This window comes from Mustela lutreola, chromosome 16 (assembly GCF_030435805.1).
Source record: "Mustela lutreola isolate mMusLut2 chromosome 16, mMusLut2.pri, whole genome shotgun sequence".
In the NCBI taxonomy this organism is placed as follows: domain Eukaryota; kingdom Metazoa; phylum Chordata; class Mammalia; order Carnivora; family Mustelidae; genus Mustela; species Mustela lutreola.
This window is the reverse complement of record NC_081305.1, coordinates 46,165,670-46,179,621: the sequence shown is the minus strand read 5'-3', so window position 1 is coordinate 46,179,621 and position 13,952 is coordinate 46,165,670. Positions and strand designations below refer to the sequence as shown.

Here is a 13,952-nt window from a genome sequence, read left to right as displayed (position 1 = left end):
CTCCTCTGAGTTTCTGGTCACTGCCCTTCCCACAGCAAATTCGCGCGCAGCCCTATACATAGCATCCCAAGCCCCACCCCTTTCATGTCTGCTCCATCTGGGGGTAGGGGGGTGGTCCCAGGCCCCAACCCTCGAGGCAGTTTGAGTCTCAAGATTTCCAGTTCTGGAAACTTGGCCCCGCCCCCAGCGGGTCACAGGCTTCACCCCCACAGGATAGAAGGCCTGGGGCCCAGACCATATAGGGTCCATTCTAGACTAAGAATATCAACCGATCCAGATTCATCCTCACCGCCCCCCCCCACTCCAGCTCCTTCTTCCAGTGGAGGGTGTGCAGGATGAAAGGGCACCCCTCACCCCCCCGCATTACAGCGAGGCACCCTGGTTAACTCACACAGCCACACGCACACTGTTACTGCCACCTACAGCAATCCATGCCTCCATCCCACACTGACAGCCAGAATCTGGGCCTACTCGCCATCCAGGGACACGCAGCTCTTTAGAGCAGTAACAGCGACACTCGGGCCCCACTCGCGGGCATCCATGGGCAGTCCTAGCATGATGATGGAGTGCCTGACTGCCCACTGAATTTGTGCTGTGTCCCAGTTTTTGTGAAGCCCCCGCAATCTGGTTAACATGGCCCGGCAGGACAGCGTGTCCTGACAACCCTCCCCCCCCCTGCCCTCCTCCTCACCTCCTACCCCGTGGCTGGAGCATTTGCTGGGGGCGCTGCCGAAATTTCTCCCTTCTGCCTGGGAGCCTGGGCATCTTCAATGCTTGTTGCTAGGCAACAGCCTCTGGCTCACCACTACAACTTCCGGGGATGGTGTTGGCTTCCCATCCCCCCTGCCTCTGGATTCCCCCAGGCTCCCAATCCCTCCCTGACAGTGCCAGTATCTCCCAGGGTCGTTTCTATGTCATCTCTTGGATCCTGATCTGCTTTCAACCCTTCAGAATCCCTCAGAGTGCTAGAGCCATGGCATTCTAGAAGCTTCCTTCCATCATGTACTCACACCCAGGGTTTTATCCCTAGTATTAACAGACAAATCTCCTTGGCGTTCCAGATTTTTTGATTCTCTCTCTCTCTCCGTTCTAGAATCACCAGCATTCCAGAAACACAAGTGTTCTGGATTCCCTGGCAAGGAAAAACTATCTCAATATTCTAGATCTCGGAGCATTATAAAACATCCCATCTTCTAGATGCTTGCACATCCTAACATTCTTGACTTCCTAACATACAAACACCTCCCCGGATTCTGAATGTCCCGACATGTAAAAACATTTCCAGAGTCTGAGATTTGCAGGTATTCCAGAACACTCACATTTTAGAATCACTCATCTCCCAATCATATTTTAGATTCTTTGCCAATCCAGATCCCCCTGCCATTATGGATTTCTCGGAATGCCAACAAATCCTTTAGTGGTCTAGAAAAGCTGACATTCCAGAATGCCCCTAGGCTCTAGATTTTCTAGTACTCCAGATTGCTTTCTGTGTCCTAGAATTGTCAGCATTCCAGAAACTCTGGCATACAAAATAGTCCTACAAGTGTAGATTCATATTATTCTAGAACACTCCCCTATTCTAGAATCATTGACTTCCAGATCCTTTTGCCAAGAAACCTCTACAGACTGCATTCTCTGAAATGAGGGGGAGAACCCTAATGCTGTTCATCCACTAGCATTCTAGAAGATTCCCTTACATTCTGGACCCCTCTCCACTGTTACAGAAACTCTGGCATTCCAGAAACTCTGGAATTCTCAAATTAGCAATATTCTAAAACCCCTTGTCCCGAGTCTGGCCCCCTCTCCTCTTCACTGGCCCAAGGAAAAGAGGCAGAAAACTTTCCTGAGAAGTTGCTATAGGAATAGGTATTATCTAGGGGAAAACCTCAAGGATATTAACTGGAGTGAGTGGAACGGGTCTCACATAACTTCTCTGGTTGGGGCAGGAAAGGGATGAGACTGGGCAGCCAGGGATGTGGGCAAGGTGTTGGCCATGGCTAGGTTTAGGGTACAAATGTTAAGGATGTGGCAATTGTCTAGCCAACATCTGTGTTTCTGTTGACCTGCAGCCATTCATCCCTGCTTGTGGCAACAGTACCCTGATTCACCTTTCAGGAACTCCTCCTCCCGTTGGAGGGGAGGAATGAGCTCACCTCCTGGCTTGTGAGAGCACAGGACCCTTGGAACAGTGGAAGTCCTCCATCACATGGGGCATATTGATTGGTTCAGGGGTGGTCATCTGACTACATTTGAGCCAGTAAGAATAGGGCATGTGATTTTTTTTTTTTTTTTTTTTTTGCGCTGATGCTAGAGAGGAAAAAAGTTGCTAAGGAGGTACCTGGAGTCATCTTGGCACTTAGAGGGGAAAACCTGACTGAGAATGATGCAGCCAGAGGCAAGCAAAGCCAAAAGATGGAAAGACATTCTGGATGGGTTTTTGAATCCCTGGATCCAACTATGCCTGAAACCAGGGGTAAACCATTATGTTCCCCTTCTTCGCTTAAACCGAAAGACAGCCAGATGTTCTTGAATCTATAGCCAGACATCTGGTTGGTCCCCACATCTCTCCCACCCTTTCCCTGGGGGTCCCCAAACCTAAGAATGTCAGCAAGGTTGGGGTACCTGGGTGGCTCAGTGAGTTAAGCCTCTGCCTTTGGCTGGGATGGAGCCCCGATCAGCAGGGAGCCTGCTTTCCCCTCTCTCTCTGCCTGCTGCTCTGCCTACTTGTGATTTCTCTGTCAGCAAGGTGTTGGCAGTGAGAACTTTATTAGGGGAGGGTGGCTTTGGCTCCAGAAAAGGGGGGGCAGTGGGGGCTTAGTAAAAGTGACCATTCCAAGGAGGCCCTGGCCCTGAACCCAGGGCTCTGACAGGAAGCAGGGAGGCACCAGAGGCCCCCTGACCCCCCACCCCCAGGATCTGGGTATCCAAAGGCACCATGGTAGCTGTGTTCAGAAGGAAGTTTCATTGAGCTTCACCTTGGGGGGTGCAAGGGGGGCTCCCAGACCCGTGGCGGGCCGAGGGGCTGGTGTTGGTGGCCGGCGGGGCTCTGGCCCAGCCCGCACCAGTTCTTGGCAGCGTTCCACGAAGTTACCTGCCCCACGACGCCGGGCCTCAGCCTGTGGGGGGCTTGGGCTCCCGCGCCGGCCAGACAAGGAGGTGCTGCTGGAGGCCAAGTGAAGACTGGGCGGGCGGGGGTGGGTGGGTGTGATGAGGGTCAGGGTAGGTCATCCTGGGCTGGTGAGGGGTTGCTGCTCACCAGCAAACCCCCCCCCCCACGGCCCTATTGGGACTCCTCCCCCACTGCACAAAGGGGAAGTGAAGTCAGGCCTACCTGGTGACAGAGGTGCGGGGGGAGGGGCTCCGGAGGGAGCTCCTGGAGGCAGACAGGGGCGCTAGCTCACACTGCTCCAGCTGCTGCATCAGCTCTTCCTCCGTCAGGCCACCGGCTGGGGGGCATGGAAGTGGGTCAGGGGGGCAAGACAAGGATCACTGGGCAAGGGACAAGGGTCATGTGCAAGGGCTGAGGTCAGGACGGGAGAAAAAAGGCAGAGGTCCAGGGGTCAGAAGCTAAGAGGGCGGGGTTGACACCCTGGGGCAAGGTAGGGTTCAAAGGCAGAGGAAAGGGGTCAGAGGCCAAGGGCTTAGGGAGGGAGACTGAGGAAGGGGGTCGTGGAGAGGGGCTGGAGTGGGGACTGGGGGGTTCTGGGATAGCACTGAGGCGGGGCAGGGAGTACCAGGGGCCTGGCCGAGGCCGTCCATTGCGGTGGTGAGGTCCCACATGGCCAGGCTGCCATTGGCCTGGCCGGTGAGCAGGTAGCGCCGGGGCCGAGAGCCAAGCCGCCGGGAGCCCTCACACTCGAGGACCGTAAAGGCGGTGGTGGGGGAGCCGTCCACGGAGCGCACGGAGCACACCCTGAGATAGAGGGGAGGGGGTCACCCTGCCCGTGGCTAGTCATCTTGTCCTTACATGCTTCCAGGGCTTCAGACCTCACCGTTATGGCCTCAGTTCCTGCCTTTGCAACCACCATCCCAAGGCTCCTTATCCCCCCCGCCCCCCACCCCATGTTCTCTCTCCGGGTGCTGCTGCCTCAGGAGGGATTCTCCCCCACATCTGCTGCTCTCCCCTGGTCCCACTGCAGGGAAGGCCTGAGTCATTCTGGGCACCTCCCTCATCTCCTATCGTTCCCCCCAACCAGTCCCCTCCGCCTCCAGCATCTCTCCCAGGGTCCCCTCCTCCCCTCCTGTCTGACCCAGTTGAGCACTGCCTTCTCAGGCCAGGCACCTGTCCCAGCCTCCTCACTGGGCTTTGTGGCTCCTAGCCAACCTCCAGTCCAACACCCCCCGCAGTGACCATGGGTCCCCAGTGCCAACCTCCAGTCTAGCCCCTGCAGTGGCCACGCTCCAGGCAATCTCTTTCCATTCTTCCACCGGATCGCCCTGCGCCCCCCCTTACAACCTGGCCACTGCTCCAGCCCCAGGACCACGCTGAACCCCACTGGATGTCCTATTTGGTCACTTCTAGCCTTGAGAACCTCAGGACTCCCTCCTCAAGAAAAGCCTCACAGACCCCCCTCCCAGGTTAGGGTGAGCACCCCGTCAGGGCTCCTACAGCAGCCTGCAGCCCGCACCCCACCCCCTGGCCCAGACACCCGCACCTGTGCCCCCTGCCCCCACACCAGGCCCTGATCACCCTGGGCCACCTGCCTGACATCCAGCACAGGCTCCTGGGGTTTCTCCTGCGTCACTGCCACCCGTATGTGTCACCCCTTTGCTTCCTCCAGCCCCCGAACCCAGGCCAGGCCTCGGGCTCCCTCCTAGCCCTTGCTCCTTCAGGGGTCCCTCGGCTAGGACCCCGCTTTTGGCCTCCATGCCCCAGCTGTTATCTTGCCTTCTCCTCTGACCACTCCCTGCACCCCGTTTGATGGGATGGTCCTCACCTCTGCCCAGTGGACGAAAGACGCACAAAGAGCTGGCTGGCGTTTGGCACCACCTTCTGAATGAATACCTGCTGGTCATCCCGCTCGCCATAGGGGCCTGCGCCAGGATGATGGGGGGCAGGGGAGTCAGGCCCAGCAGGGGTCCCTGGGACTCCAGACTCCCAGGTTCTGCCTCCTTCCCTGTGGATGAGACCCTCCCAGGACCCTAGGTCCCCATTCATAGGTTTCTGGAATTGGGTGATCTCACAGAGGGCCGGGGGTTAGCAACAGTCAGTGGAGTTCAGGGATGCAGGGTCGGGGAGCCCAGGTCAGGGGGCAGTCAGAGGACACAATGGGATAACAGAATTCAACGGGGTTGGGGGTGGTGGGAAGAGAATGGAGGTCCACCAGGCTGAGGAAGGGGCCAATGGCAGCCAGTGGGGGTCAGGCAGGGCGCATGGGGCCAGGGGCCAGTGGCTGGTAGGCACCAATGTCATTGCCGGCGCTGCAGCCGCCATGCCCGTCGGCCGACTCCAGTGCCAAGATCTTGAAGGAAGCGAGCGGGGTGGAGCCAGGCTGGGTGGAAATCATGCCCCGGAAGCGAGTCACGGACCACGTGCGCACATGGTTGTTGTCGGCACAGACTGGGGAGCAAGGGGGTGGGCACAGGTCAGGCCAGCTATGGCATCCCCACCACCCCATACTCTCGAGCCCCAGGAGGACCCCCATGAAGGTGTCCTGATGTGGGCCCCTATGAATTCCTCCCCTTTAGAGAATGCCCCAGAACACGGAATGGTTAAAAATCCTCTTGGCTCTGCCTCCAGAATCATTCCAGAGCAATCTCACCTAACCCCATCACTGTCCCCACCCTGGTCCTGTCCATCATCACTTCCTCCTCCCTGGACTCTCTGCTCCTGTCCTGCCCCCAGGGTCTGTCCCCACACCCAGCCAGAGGGACCCTGTGAACACATGGCCCTCCTCTGCTCACAGCATTCCTTCCAGAGACTCCTTCCCAATAAGGGTCAAGGACAGAGTCCTGCGTGGCTCTGTCGCCCTCACCACTCCAGGCACAGGGGCTCCCTGCTCCCCACTCAGATCCATCCATCACTCTCCCAGCTCAGAGCCTTTGCAATGCCTGTTCCCTCTGCTGGAACGGCTGTCCCCATCAAGCTGCTCTGCCCACTCCTTTGTTTCAGCTCCAAACTCCTTCCCCAGTGACCCCACTATACTCTAGCCATGCACACAGCTCTGATTTTTTATTCTTGGTCTTCATCACTGCTTGTTGGTGGTTTCTATTCTGATGTATTTATCATTTGCCACCCCCAGCAGAACATGAGCTCCCCAGGGATAGGGATTTGGCCTGTCTTGTCCATCACTGTATCCCCGGTGCCTGGCCCATGACAGGTGCTCCATCAATGTTTGCGGACTTGGTGAGTTACTCGCTCTCGCCTGGATGGGTCCCTTTATAGGATTCTCCCACTTCTGCAATTACCGTTCCAGGTTAAAATTCTCTCTGTCACTCCCTGGTTTCACACTCCCTTCTGGGCCACCATCCTGCAGGGAGATGGGCAGTGGGGACAGCCCGGCGAGGCCCACCTGAGATGAGGTGCTTCTCCGAGAGCATGATCTTGGTGACGGGGCTGCGGTGCACAGTGAATGTCTGGAAAAGCTGGGGCCCTGAGCCCACGGTTTCAGGGTGCTGGACGATGACCCGCACACCCCCAGAGCTGGTGCCATAGGCAATCTCAATCCAGTTCCCACTGTCACCTGGGGAGGGGCCAAGGACGAAGAGAGGAACCAATCAGAGAGAGAGAGAGAAGCAGAGACAGAAAACAAGAGAGAGACAGAGACAGAGCTCATAGAGAAAAATAGAGAAACAGGGAGGCAAAGGTAACCAAGAAACTGGATCTCGGAGAGGGCTATAATGACCGACAGACACAGAGAGAGATGGGGTTACAGAGCAAAAGACTGAAAAGCAGAGACATATAAGCAGACGGACAGTAAGACAAGAGAATGCAACTGGGTGTCTGAGGGACTGCCCACCTTCACCACCTTCCAGAGGGGAATGATTATTTTGCAACGGTTGGAGACTTAATGGACCATCTTAAGGAATGTGGGTAGGTAAAACGTGGTTTTGTATTTTGTGCAGCGGCTCAAAACCTTGGATTAGGATCGTGCACAGTCACACAGATGGACATTAAGCCTAAGGCAGGGTGGGCAAAAAAGGAAGGGGACAAGTGACATATACACCCAGGCTCGTTTCTGCGATTTCAAAGCCTGCTGACAACACCTATCTTGTAAGGACACAAACAAATGAAGAGAGAAATGACAGTATGGTGGCACGCGGCATGGTGGGGGCTGGGGAAGAAAGGAATAAATACATGAAATGAGCAAGGGGTCCTCCGTGGAGGAAAGGGGATGACAGTGGGAAGTTAGGTGTGTTACTCTTTTACTGCTGCTGGGGAAAAAAATGAACTGTGAGCCTTACCTCACACCATACATAAAAGGTAATGGTAAAGGCAGCAGAAACCTGTGTATAAAAAGTTAAAACTGGGGGTGCCTGGGTGGCTCAGTGGGTTAAAGCCTCTGCCTTCAGCTCAGGTCATGATCCCAGGGTCCTGGGATCAAGCCCCACATTGGGCTCTCTGTTCAGCAGGGAGCCTGCTTCCCCCTCTCTCTGCCTGCCTCTCCACCCATTTGTGATCTCTGTCAAATAAATAAATAAAATCTTAAAAAAGTTAAAACTGGGGACGTCTGGATGGCTCAGATGGCTAAGCCTCTGCCTTTAGCTCAGGTCATGACCTCAGGGTCCTGGGATTGAGCCCCACATTGGGCTCTCTGCTCAGCAGGGAGCCTGCTTCCCTGTCTGTCTCTGCTGGCCTCTCTGCCTACTTGTGATCTCTCTCACTCTGTCAAATAAATAAATAAAATCTTAAAAAAAAAAGAAAAAAAGCTAAAACTGCAAAGCCTCTAGGAGAAAGTAGAGGGGAAAACCTTCAAATCCTGGGAACAGGCAATAACTCAAGATCCAGAAAGCAATCCCCATGAAAAAAAAAAAAAAAAAAAAGAAGAAAGAAAGAAAAAATAAATTTTTGCCGTTATGCTAGGTGAAAAAAGCCAGATTATTATGGTCCCGTGTCCTGTGTACATGAAATGTCCAGAATCAGCCAATCCACAGAAGCAGAAAATAAATTAGGTCTCTGGGGGCTGTCAGGAGGGAGAACAGGGTATGACAGCTAACGAGTTCAGGGTTCATTTTTCGGGTGATAAAAATCCTGCTCAGGAATGACACGGTAGTGATGTGTGCACACCAGTGTGAATCTCCGAAAAATCACTCAAGTACACACTTTAAAATGGGGAATGCTCCACTAGGTGAATCACAGCTCCAAAACAAACAAACAAACAAACAAACAAACAAAAAGGAACCTATTGCTCTGGATTTGAAGTCAAGAAACCACAACAAAAAACTGCCCGAGTGAAAGAACTAGAAAATGTGCACCTTCTTTGTTTTATGAGCGCACAGGTGTCATGCCCTAAATGCAGAGGTGAAAAAAAACCCAAAGGTGAACTACTAGTGGCCAGTTCTGCCCCCAGTTGGAGGGGTCTGCCATGGTGCAGCACCTGGAAGAGTGCTTTCACACAAGTGGTGCTCAGTGAGTGTTTGGTGAATGACTAAACAAGAGTTGAATCTCCCTCCCAGCATTGCCCCACCTCCCCCCACCCCCCCGCCCTGCCCCCAGTCAAATCTCACTGGTTCAAGCTACATAAGTGGTGGGGAGCAAGCTGGGGGCAGGGGTTGATGGCAGAGCGGGGAGCCCATCAGAGCTTACTGGTTTTGGGGGTGAGGTAGACGCTGAGGGCTGTGACTCCATCCTCTGCTGGGTCCCGGTAGAGCTCACTGACAAGGAGATCATTGTCCTTCATGCGCAGGGGAAACTTCTGCACATCTGGGTTGGGCAGGGAGGGTTGGATGGGGTTGTTCAAGCCACCTAGGCTTTCCCCTCCTTTTCCGCTTCCCCAGGAAGGTTCTGGGGCATGAGGGGGGCTGGCTGCTGCTTACCCACATAGTAGATGGAGCCGTTGTCGCAGCCCAGGAGAAGGAAGGAACCCGCTGCATCATAGCTGGTGATGGGTTGTACCTCCTGGACCTGGCGCAGGCAGGACTGGCTGTGGCTGGGGGCCGGGCACAGCACCCCTCAGGGCATCCACCCCCCAACTCCAGAACACTCCCAGAGTTTCTAGGCCTGCCTCTCTCCAGCCTTACCTGCTCCAGGCCTATCTCCATCTGTGTCTCTCCATCTCTAGAAATCTCTGAGGCCTCTGTCTCTTAGCCTCTCTTTGACTCTGTCTTTCTGGCTTTTTTTAGTCCCCTCTGTCTATCTCTCTGCATCCCTTCACCGTACCACACCGCCCCTCCGTCTACCCTTCCCGCTCTCTGTCCCCTCTTTCCCACTTCCTCTACTTCTATTTGTCTGTTTCCTTCTATCTCTGTCTGTCCCTCCCAAACACACTGGACGGGAGAAAGCCACACTGGAGATGTATTTTTCTTTCCATTTAGACAGGGTTTGGGAGGGTGCAGAGGGAATGACAGACATTTGCACGTCTCCCTCTGGGTTTCTGCCTCCTACAGCGTCTCCACTCACCCGCTCCCCTGTTCAGTGCCTGGAGAATCCACTCTCCTCCTTTGCAAATCCATCATCTTTCCTGTCAGCTTGGCAGCCCCTCTTCCAGAAGGTCTCCCTGATCTGACATCCCTTAGGCCTTTCTCCTGCCAGCACTCCCACCAGGATCTGGCCCACCACTGGGTTCTCTGTCTCTTTCCAGGGGGGCAGAGCAGAAAGGCACCCCTCCCTGGGTCTGTATGGTTTGGACACCTGGGAAAGAGGCAGCCAGGCCAGCCAGCACTCTGACCTGCCAGTGCTTGGTGACAGCATTCCACACCCCGATGCGCCCCGTGTGGCTTGTGGCAATGAGCTGGTTCCCAACGAAGAATAAGGCCTCCACGGGCACCCCCAGATGGAAGACGCCTGCAGAGGGCAAGGAGCACTTTAACCAGGACCCCACCTCATGAGGGAGAAGGGAGGGGGCAGGAAGAATTCCAAGGCCCTGAGGCTTCAGCTGGGCGGTGGAATCTTTACAGAAGATTCCAGCAGGAATTACAGAGGATTATACAAGCCAGATTCTTGATGGGGCGTGGAATTCTAACATGGTGGAGATTTTCAACAAGGGAAATAGAGATTTTTTTTTTTTTCCCAAATAGAGATTTCTAATGGGAATACTGATTCTAACAGGCCCTGCGATTCTATAGGCATGGAGATCTAACAGGGCAGGGAATTCTGACAGAGGGGAGGATTGTATGTGAGTGGATTTTTCTACAAGCTGAGGCATTCTAACAGGATACAGAATTCTAAAGGGTAGGAACATCTTAATAATGCAAAGAATCTTTATGGGTGTGAGAACCATATGTGGTGGGTTGTTTGAATGGGCCACAGGGTTCCAGTGGGATAGAGAATTCTAAGAGACCAGAGGTCTCTAGAGGGCAGGAGGTTCTGGAAAAGTCCTGGTATCCTACCTATCTCAGAGCCACCACCTTCGGCCTGTAGAGCCCACAGCAGGATCTCGCTGCCTGTGGCCGCTGCCACCATCTTGTCATGCTCACCCAAAGCCCCACCAAGCACCCGAGCCGTGAGTGCCAGCCGCTCAATGGGCCAGTCCAGGCGTGGACTGGAAAACACCAGCTGCCAGCCAGAGGCTTCCTTGAGCCTGGGGGATGGGGGGATATCATCAATGGTCACCATGACCCCTCCCCCACAATCCACAGGGCTGGAGCCTTGGGCCACCACCCTCCCCAAGCACCTGTAGCAGACAAGGAACTGGGTGTAAGCCACAGCGATCCAGTTGTGATGCCCACACACCAGGCGCACCATCCCCGGCTCCTCCGGAAGCCCTTGAGGGGGTAGGAAGAACGGGGATCAGGACAGGGTCAGGGTCGCAGGGGTCCCACTAGCTGCCCCAGCCTCCCAGGGGACTGCAAAGTACCCGAAGGGGAGGGCGGGGCTCTCTCATCCAGCATGCGGCCCAGCAGCCCGGCATTGCCCAGGTTGGGGGGCATGGTGTTGCTGCGTCGAACGGGGGCTGGGCGTCCCCCTGACTGCTGGGGCCCCACTAGGCTGTGCCGGTTCCGCCGCTTCACTGGGAACACTATGGCAGGGACAAGAGCAGAGTGACAATAATGGTAACAATAGTACTAATGGCCACATCGTGAGCACTTAAAATATGCCAGATACTGAATTCCCCCCAGGTAGGGCAGAGTCTCCTGGGGAAAAGATTTTAGGTGGTGTGGGGACACTGCATTCAATGACACTGAATCACATAGCAAGTTACTCCCTCTTGGGTTCCTTTGAGCCCATCACAAAGGATGAATCAGTTTGGTGCTGCCCTCACAGGCTGCCTTTTCAGTGTTTGCTAATCTGTTTTAACAAACGGAAGGATAGAGCACCTGGGTGGCTCAGCCAGTTAAGCAGCTGCCTTTGGCTCAGGTCATAATCCCAGGGTCCTGGGATCGAGTCCCACATAAAGCTCCTGTCTGCCCCTCCCCCTGCTTGTGCTTGTTCTCTCTCTCATTTGCTCCTTCTGTCAAATAGATAAAATCTTAAAAAAAAAAAAAAAAAAAAAAAAGAAATGGAAGCCTATCTTCTTGGCAGGCAATAGCATCACAACACTGGTATTTGGGAGGGGTTCATTTTCACGTTTACTTATTCATGGTATAAAGGCAGTGATATAAAACTCCTATGTAAAATGGCTCTTGTGCCAGGCACTGTGGTTGGCTCAGTTGGGAGGGCATGGGACTCTTGATCTCAGGTTTGTGAGTCTGAGCCCCACGTGGGGCATAAAGATTACTTAAATCAATAAATAAACTTTAAACAATTACTTTTTAAAAACAACGCAGTAAAACTAAGTTTAAAAAACAAAAGCAGAGATCTTCTCATTTGGCAAACTTCATGAAGGTCGGTATTGACTGAGGTTAGGGAAATAGTCATAAATCAAACTTCCCCATTTTGTTCCTTCTACTCATCAGCAAAGCCTAGTGGACTGCAGTTCTGATAACCACTGGGGCATATTTTCTATGCCCAGTGGGGCAATCGATCCAAGGTCCCATGGTGATTATAGCCAATAACTCCCCTTTTCTCCCTTCCATGCAAAAGACCCCAGTCCTTCCTAAGCTTCCCCACAGGGAAATCAAACCTGGACCGAAACCCCCTTCAGATTTAAGGCATACTTCTGAGCCTCCATGGGGCTAGCTGGACCACTGCCTCACTGGAAAGGCTGTTTCCTACTTCCTTTCTATCAGTCTGGCCTGTGATATAGGACTACAATTCCCATAGAGTGTCAGGGCTCCCAGCACAGGTCCCCAAGGGCTGCGACCTTATGGGAAATGTAGTCTTTAGTCCACCCTCCTTCCCCTCCATCCTTTAGTTGTGCCCACCTGGTGGAGGCAGATAACCATTGAAGAGTACGCTTCCACAAGAAGACCGGTCCAACTCCTCCCGCAGTTGCAGGCGGCGAACTGAGGCAGAATAACTCAAACTGGGACTTGGAGAGTCCTAAAGCAGATCCTATCCTCTTCGCCTAGCTCATTCTCCACCACTCCCCCTGAGACCCAGGACCAATTCCAGTGCTCTCAGCTCTAACCCAAACTTCCTTCCTTCAGGAGAGTGGGGAGAGGGAGCATCAGGAGAGCTGGGGCTCGTTTTCTGTGCAATGAAGATCTAATGTGGTCCCCACTTACCCAGCGGAGTGAGCCCATAGAACTGGGCTTCGTGGAGGAGGCTGGAACCGTGGACACCCCTGGGTAGCAGAATTGACTAAGAGTCAGAGTCTGGGGAGTGGGAATGGGTAGTGAATTCTGAGCGGGAAGTTTTCAAAACTGCCTAGAGAATCCCAAGAGGTAGCAAATTTTGACTGGATCAAGAATCTAAGCCGTGATGATATATATGGGCAATGAAAATGTGTGTGTGTGTGTGTGTGTGTGTGTGTGTGTGTGTGTGTGTTTGGGGTAAATTCTAAGGACGCGATTTAAATAGGATGGAAGAGCTTAAGTGAACGTTCTGAGTGGAAGAAGGTGAAGACGGGAAGACGGTGGGGTCCTTTTATGCCCATGCAAACCTGGGTTCCAACTCTTTGGTGCGCAGGAAGTTGAGGATGGGGGCGAAGACGGTGGGGTCCCTGTCGATGAAGATCTGCGGGAAGGGAGGCAGAGGATGGATGGGGCAAAGAGCGCGACTGAGCGGGTGTCCTGTCCCTCCTCCTAGCCCCGCTGCCCCGTTTCAGGTCTATGCCCTACTCACGGCTCCGGTCTCATCTTTCAGTGTTGAGATGCGTCCGCTCAGAAGACTGCATGGAGAGGACACAGAGGAGGTGTCACGGGCCACGGTGTGTGTGTCGGGGGGCGGTGGGGAGGGTGAGTGGGGGAATTAGGGTTCCCCATACTGTTTCTTCCCGACCCCCCACAGCCCGCCCCAAACTCACTCTCCCGATCACCTGGAGAAGAAGGAGTCTGGGATCCAGGTGAGAGTCTGACGAGAGGTACTGAATCTAAGCGGGGGAAAGTAAGCAGACTCGAGGGAGGAAGGGTAAGGAATGCGGCTCCTAACCCCAGGGCGTCAGTCCAGGCACTCGCGCCTTCAGAAAGAGGCGGAGCAATCCCTGATGGACAAGGATTCCCCCCGGGAGAGGCGGGTACTCCCATTCCGCTCTCCACTCCCGGGGTGGGGGGGTCTCAGGAATCTCCTACACTCACCTCTTGCCTCCCACGTTCAGATGAATCACCTCCCCAGGAGGCCCCCGACCTGGGACCCCCTCGGCTGCAGGAGCGGTGGCTGCCATGGCCCCCCGGCGAGCCGGCTGGCCTGCACCCGCTTCCGGGTCTGTACTCGGGCCCCGCCCTCACCGCCTGCTCATTGGCCTGGAAACTCCGGAGCCGCCGGCGATTGGACAAAGAGCTCACCCGTCGCAGTTAATTTCTCCGCCTCCTTA

The 13,952-nt window shown here is 54.5% G+C and overlaps 1 protein-coding gene across 2 annotated transcripts; it reads right to left on the bottom strand.

The window, feature by feature from the left end:
• Positions 1–2,749: 2,749 nt before the first annotated feature.
• SHKBP1 (SH3KBP1 binding protein 1) lies at positions 2,750–13,865 on the bottom strand. 2 transcript variants are annotated; one of them, XM_059153202.1, is made up of 18 exons: positions 13,717–13,865; positions 13,458–13,511; positions 13,265–13,310; positions 13,083–13,156; positions 12,706–12,764; positions 12,403–12,483; positions 10,956–11,117; positions 10,773–10,863; positions 10,489–10,679; positions 9,828–9,943; positions 8,977–9,064; positions 8,747–8,863; positions 6,513–6,683; positions 5,405–5,560; positions 4,938–5,034; positions 3,735–3,913; positions 3,332–3,446; positions 2,750–3,180 (listed from the first exon to the last, which is right to left on the bottom strand). In XM_059153202.1, the coding sequence occupies exons 1-18, from the start codon at positions 13,800–13,802 to the stop codon at positions 2,949–2,951; spliced, it is 2,115 nt and encodes a 704-aa protein (XP_059009185.1). In that variant the 5' UTR covers positions 13,803–13,865; the 3' UTR covers positions 2,750–2,948. The 2 variants fall into 2 exon arrangements, with proteins under 2 accessions (XP_059009185.1, XP_059009186.1); XM_059153203.1 differs by lacking the exon at positions 12,403–12,483.
• Positions 13,866–13,952: the final 87 nt, after the last annotated feature.